Source organism: Chlamydotis macqueenii, chromosome 5 (assembly GCF_036417535.1).
Source record: "Chlamydotis macqueenii isolate bChlMac1 chromosome 5, bChlMac1.mat, whole genome shotgun sequence".
NCBI classification, from domain to species: Eukaryota; Metazoa; Chordata; class Aves; order Otidiformes; family Otididae; genus Chlamydotis; species Chlamydotis macqueenii.
The window spans coordinates 20,175,534-20,182,691 of record NC_141560.1 but is presented as its reverse complement, the minus strand read 5'-3'; the positions used below and the strand labels follow the sequence as shown (position 1 = coordinate 20,182,691).

General features: G+C 40.2%; 1 protein-coding gene across 1 annotated transcript; it reads left to right on the top strand.

Moving 5' to 3' along the window:
- Positions 1-1,992: 1,992 nt before the first annotated feature.
- Positions 1,993-5,871, top strand: GPR65 (G protein-coupled receptor 65). Its single transcript, XM_086748982.1, is given in 3 exon segments — positions 1,993-2,204; positions 3,323-4,422; positions 4,424-5,871. Coding segments are annotated over 2 exon segments (1,035 nt in total). The 5' UTR covers positions 1,993-2,204; positions 3,323-3,448; the 3' UTR covers positions 4,485-5,871.
- The last annotated feature ends 1,287 nt before the right edge of the window (positions 5,872-7,158 follow it).

Genomic DNA, 7,158 nt, shown 5'->3' with positions numbered 1-7,158 from the left:
TCTAAATTTTACATCTGACTGACTTTTTTTTAGAGTTCTTGTACAGCAGGTTTTCTGTAGCAAAATGACAAAGAGGCAGGGATAATGATAATCATTGAATAATGTGGCTAAAAGAAAAAATAACTGTTGAGAATTTTTTTTTTCATTTGAAACACATCAGATACCAAAACAAGTCTATAAAATAGGTCACAAGTCTACAGAATTACTCACAGTGGGTCTGGACCATGAAAGTCCAACCATTAGACTGTATCATTAAACAGAAATTCATTGGTAGATTTTTAGAAAAAAAAATTAACAATCAGTGGGGAAAATTATCAAACATTGTATTTTAGGATAGCTGTAAGCCAATACCACCCTCCTGGGCAAAAGCAGCAGGTACGCTTAGTAACTGAGAGAAAACCTGAGAGTGCTTCAGATCATACATTCAGGTAAGACAAATAATTTTACATTACATAGCCCTAATTATCAGAAAAACATAAGCAAGGAAGTATGATACGGACAACTTCCCCTGCGATAAGGGCCAAAGTAACAGTAGTGAAATGTGTTGTAATCAAGGCAAAATAGTGTTTTCTGCTTTTATGTTTCTCTGCAAGAAATCGCAGCATACATTGTGGTATACTTAATTTGCTGGCTCTTTGACACACTTCAGTATAGGTCATTAATACATGCCAGATAGACACACTTCTTGTTATTATTCTCATTAAAAGTGTGTCCTCGTATAAGTAGCATCAATGTGTCATCAAAGCTGGGAGATGGATTACTTGGGGAGTTTTAGACAGCCTCCAGGGCTTTGTTCACAGAAACTATCAATGATACTGCTTAAAAATAAAAGAAAACCTTGGGGTACAGTGACCTGTGAACATGAAGGACAGAAAAAAATTGCAGAGATGGCAAATTTCATGTGGTCTGACTCTCTTCTTTGAGTCCCATCTTCAGTGTCCCGGCCTGCCATTAGCCAATGTTTTTCTTAAGATATTAATTCTTTACGGCAGATGGCAGAAGAGCAAAGCAAGGTCTTGCCCCAAAGGGTGTGCGGTTTATTCAAACAAGTGCAAAATAAGGACAAGTGTTTTACCTTATGATCAATGAGATCAACAGAGCAAAACTTTTAGAAACAATGAGCTAAAAAGAGAAAGCTGAAGAAAAAATGGTGGGTGGTATGAAGAAATTGGCATGTTAGCCTGTGAGTAGATCTGAAAGAGATCATAAAGCTAACTATGAGAGGAGCTGTTGTGAGTAACATGGAAACAAGTTGGCAGCTTGTAAGGATGATAAGTCTGTAATATAACAAGTCGACGAACAATGGAGAAAGAGTTTGTGGGGGAGGGAGAAGGAATTCCAGTTTCTCAGTCACGTGGCTAGTAAACACTGCCTTGTACACTTGCTACATCACACACGTGCTTCTGAAAGGGCACATTTCCCTGTTAGACATGTCATAGGAAAAGAGATGCTAAAATGTGACTAGAAGAAGAGGTAAGTATTTTATCTTTTACTCATCTGGTCAGTCTGCATATGTTTGCTTTGCTTTTGGTGAGAAGTGGGTCAGCAAAACCAATTTCTAGAGCTAGATCTTTAATTCATGATACTTATCTATACTGGTAAGCTTACAATGCCCTATTTACCTTGTGGTTTCATTAAACCACACTGAAAAGCAGACAACTTATGTTTGTCTTAAATGTAGACATTTATTTTTTTTAAAATTAGTCATCATGTAAGTAAAGCTGCTCAATGGACCAATTTGCCAAGTCCTTCTCAAGGATTTTCTTTGTCTTTCAAGCCTGTGAATTAATTTAGCTTTAACCGTGAAAACTTAGTCAACTTGATCAAATAAAGCCATGGATGGTAAAATTAAATATGTGCTTTCTGACTAGTTTTGTCATTGCTCCTTTTTTTTTTTTCCCTGAAAATGCATGATTTTTTTTTTTTTTTTTAGTGGAAAAGAGGTCCATGTAATAACCCCTCAACAGATAGAATCAACCTACTTGGGTTTCTCTGATAAACCCGTAAACCTACACACACACCCCCCCTCTAAGACCCATAAAAGGCAGAATGAATTTGTCTACCACATGGGAAAATCCCTGCACCTAAGTCTTCAGTTTGAGCTCTTTCCTATGTGGGAACAGTTGTAGACGGTGCTATCTTGCAGCCTGCTCATTCTGCAACCTCTTTACCTCCTCTGCTGGCAGTCTAAGCTCAAACCGCAGGTGAGTTATCACAAGCAGTCTCTGAAGCAGTTAGTATATTTCGTAGTAGAACTGGACCACAACAAATATTCCCCGTTCTTGTATTTCCTTAACTTAACAATTAGATCTTTGGAGAAGAGAATTACCGAGTGTCAGAGGTATCATATAATCAGTGAGTACCAGCTGATAGCTATGGTTGTACACCCTTTCTTATTTAAAGGTCAGCTCTTCTAAGTGCTTCTAAGGATTACGCATGCAACTCCTCCAGCCCCACTGCTTTAGTCAAGGCTTCTGTTTTATTGGTATTTTCATGTTGAAGCTGTCAACACCCACAGCCCTCATAGTGCTGAGATAAGCTTAGTTGCTAATAGTTTTATAAACTCATGCATGGCAACTGCAGTTCTTAGAGGAAAGAAGTGTAAATGAAAAATTGCGCTCAGAGAGTCTCCACCTCACATGAGTCTAAGTGATGCCCTGTCAGATTTTCCTGTGCATGCAGGAACCCAGTAGCCTGCCAGGTTTCACATGAGGGTTCCTGGGACATGCAGTAAGCTTTCCTGGAATATCACAGTTGGTGGCAAGTTCTTGGGAGATCTTGGAACTGTGCAGGGAGACATACCACATTCTCCTCTTCTGAGCAGATCCCAACATCTAGCAGGACCTAGACAGTCTCTGTCTTTCTATCCATGTTTCTCCATTGACTTAGAGAGGAGAAGGTTATTTGGGATAGGAAATCTGCCATATTTGTGTGGCCAAAACCCTGTTCTTCTCACCAGAATAAAAGAAGTGGACTTCTGCTATTTGTGGTGCACTTTCTGATCTCCTTCAACTCTCCCACAAGAGGGGCCTGGGACTGCAGGACCCTGACCCTCTAGAAGTGTCTTAACTACTCATCCTGCTTCTGCTATAGAAGCTTGCATCTGACTGACCTTGACCACCTTAGAGGATCCTTAGAGGATTCCTCTTCCTATGCACTCCTAACTCCAGGAGTGTTTGAAACCTTTGATCTCCTAGAAACACAGTTTTTCTTCTAAAAAAAAAAGACAGCTGCCAAGAAGCCCATTTAAAAAAAACAAACAAACAAACAAACAGACAAACCAACCCAAAATGTTGCTATAGCTGACATTTTTCCTTTTTAGTAACAGAAGGCTGGAATCTTACCAACCAAGTCCTGAAGAACTAACAGATGACTACCCATCAGACTACAGAGGGATTTTTATTGCATCCAGGCTGGAATTAGCCCAAAGATACTATTGGGGTGGACAATGAACAACACTACTAAGTGCCATGATGATCACACTCTGGATAAGTATTTGTTCCCATTTGTGTACAGCATTGTGATGATAGTCAGTATTCCCGTCAACTGCATATCCCTCTATGCCTCTTGCATTCAGGTGAAGAGAAAGAATGAGTTAGCAGTCTACCTCTTCAGCCTATCCCTGGCTGACCTTTTGTACTGTCTGATTCTGCCTCTGTGGATTGATTATGCCTGGAATGGAGATAACTGGAGGCTCTCTGCCTTGCTTTGTCAGATTTCTGCCTTCCTTATGTATATGAATTTCTACACCAGCACAGCGTTCCTTGCTTGCATCTCTATTGACAGATACCTGGCTTTAGTTCACCCCTTGAAGCTGCAGCACTTGCGCACAAGAAGATTTTCACTGATTGTCAGCATAACTGTTTGGCTTCTGGAAAGCATCTTGAATTCCATCATATTGGTGAACAAAGAAGTATTCAATGATCCTTGCAATTTCACTAATCATACATTATGCTATGATAAATACCCCCTGGAATGGTGGCAGGCATGGATAAATTTATTCCGGATATGCTCAGGGTACCTAGTCCCTTTGATAATCATTGTGTTTTGCTACCATAAAATCTACCAAGTGGTGAGGTGCAATCAAGCCACAGTAGACGAAGAAAAGAAAAAAGTTAGGAAACTTATTCTGAATATCACGGTTACTTTCATTGTTTGCTTCACTCCTTATCATGTTACATTGCTTATTCGCAGCATCAAAGAACCTTACACCACTGACCCACAGCTTTTGCAGTTGATGTATAAGGTTTACAGAATCACACAGGCCTTAACAAGTTTGAATTGCATCGCTGATCCCATACTTTACTGCTTTGTGAGTGAAACTGCACGAACAGACATACTGAATTTGCTCAGGTGTTGCTTGTGCCAACAAAAGCGTGAGGGAGACCAAGTGAAAAACCGTGCTCCGTGCAATTCTGCTACAGAGCAGTGCACTGATCACCTGTAGATCTTCCTGTGAAGCAGAGACTGTAAAAAATGCCTGAGTGAGCACATTCAAAGCGAAACTTGATAACTTAAAGGGGAAAGAAAAATTCTTCCCCAGTCTGTACCTAGGAAAGACCCCAGAAGTCACATATACTAATTAAGTTAAACCAGTAGCTGGAGCTCCTAAGAAATTATTACAGATTCAATTAAATCAGTGGAGCATCAAAACGTATCTTTAAATCAGGCATGGTACATAAATCAGTGTCAACAAACAAACACACTCCCAAGAAAGATGACCATGACACACTGACAAAATTACTGAGGATCCCCCACAGAACTGCCTCCTGTCACAGCTTGATAGCTAGCCCATGTGCTGGGCATACACATACTCAGCTGGAGGAAGGCTGAAGTTCTCTTAACCTAGTCATTTATTTTTCTGGTTTTAATAGAAACCTAAAGCTTAGCTGAGGGATTTTATTTTTAAGTCAGTACTGTGGGAGAAGCGAATAAAGCGCACACATACACGCATACGGAGACTGTTCAAATGATTGACAAAGGAGCAGACAGAGGGAGGGTGGTAAATCTTCTCTCTAATTTCGTGGTGTAATTTATGCTGCTGTGGTGGTTCCTGTGTTTCAGTAATGGCTCAAGTTCTCCTTCAGCATACCCCTGACATTAGCTACATCTTATATTGGTTACTTCATGTGGACGGGTACTTGGCTGCTTTTATACTTTTCAGCTTTTGTTTTCTTTGTAAAATATATTTTCTAAAGTATAAGCATATGTCGTGCAGTTTCATCACAGTATCAGTATTGGGTTTAATAGCTGAGGATTCATTACTTCAAGTGCCTATTAAAGAACCAAATTCTAGCCACTGGTGATTTGACTCCTATGATTTTTTTCCTGATATATGCAGGGAGGAAAGGAAAGGATTGAAAGATGAGTTTTCACATCTCCACGACGTAAAGGACCAGCCTTTAGCATTGTTTATTATGACTGAAATATGGAGTGTGGATATGCTTGCAAAGTCAGTAGAACAAGGAGGTTTATATCCATTTACTTAACTGCACCTGTAGGCCTGAGCTAGAGGTTCGAGGGCTCTCAATCTGCTAGTTTTAAAAAAAAAAATCAAACAACAAACCAACAAGCAATACTGACAAACCATTAGAAACACAAATATACCAACAAACAATAAGAATGGCAGCAAAAGAGCCCAGATTTTGAAAGGGTTGAAGCTAGCACAAATCAAAAGTACAGCTGCTAATTGAGAGACCTGTTCCTGCCCAGGCCCCTGCATCTGCTGCATGGTTCCCTAGTAGTGGTGGGAACTCAGCTCTGTGAAAAAGAGTTAAAACACCATGGAAAGTCTTTTTTTTTTTTTCTCTTCTCACAATCTTTTCACTTTTGTTCAGTTGCCAGGAATAAAGTTTGATTGTGGTAGTTGTCTGGTTTCATAGGGAGCAAGTTTTTCTATCTATCAAAAAAATCTCCCTCTACCAAGTCCGTGCAGTGGCAAGATTTTGAACAACATTTTTTCAGCACACTTCTAGGTCTACATTATACTTGGAGGATGAGCATATAGTGGTTGTGAGAAACATGGAAATTCTTATGAAAAGATCCCTCTGCATGTGAATTACAAACTTCTCCGTTACAAAGAGCTACTTTCATTGTTTTCATGAGTTCCTGTTTGTGTCTGTTTATACCTCAAATTAATTTCACATTTCAAGAGGGGAACTTGAGAGTCTGTGGAGGCTGGGCTTGTTCAGCCCGAGGAAGAGAAGGCTTTGGGAGACCTAATGGCAGCTTTGCAATACCTGCAAGAAGGGTGTTGAGAAGATGGAGCCAAGCTCTTCACAAGAGTGTGTAGCAGGAGAAAAAGAAATCGTGTGCATAACTTAAAGCAAAAAGAGTCATAGTTGATAGGAGGAAGAACTTTTGAACTATGAGGACTGCCAAGCAGTGGAACAGGTTGCACCAAGATGTTCTGCATTCTCCATCCTGACAGATTTTCAAGACCTAACTGAACAAAGCCCTGAACAACCTGATCTGGCCTCATAGCTGACCTTGCTTTGAGCAGAAGATTGGACTAGAAACTTCCTGATCATATTGTCCTGTGATCCTATGAACTGTGTATGTCACTATTCCGACTGTTGCCTTCCTCTCTAAAAGAACTGTATTCCCTTCCCCTGTTTGTTTCCATTTGCTGGATTTTGTTTTGATTTGATGTGTTGGGTTTTGTTTGTTTTTTTTTTTAATACCTTATGAAGGAAAAAAATGGAAGGAGCAGTGCAAGTTATTTCACCATAGATTTGTTCCTGAGCTGACCTATGTATTTTGCAATAGAATGTGAAATTTAACTGCAGCAGTGGAATAAAAGGGGAACTAAGCTTCACTGTAACTTCATGGAAAAAAGAACTCAGTGGTTCATTTCTGGACCTTTCACATGCTGGAAGGGTTAGCAAGGGATTTTTAATTTATTTCAAATAAACAATAATGAAAACTAAAACTAATCAACAAAACTGAGTCAAATTTAACTTAAGCATCAGGAAGTAGTGAAAGCTGGCTGCCCTGCAAGGGACAGGGAGCCAGGAGCTGAGGGTGGCAGCCAGGCCGGCTGGGCAGCATCCTCACCGAGAAGCCACGCAGTCCCATGGCACCCCAGAGATGCACACAGAGCAGATCTGGTGATGGTAACCAGTGTTGGCCAACAGCTCTGTGATCACTGGACAAATT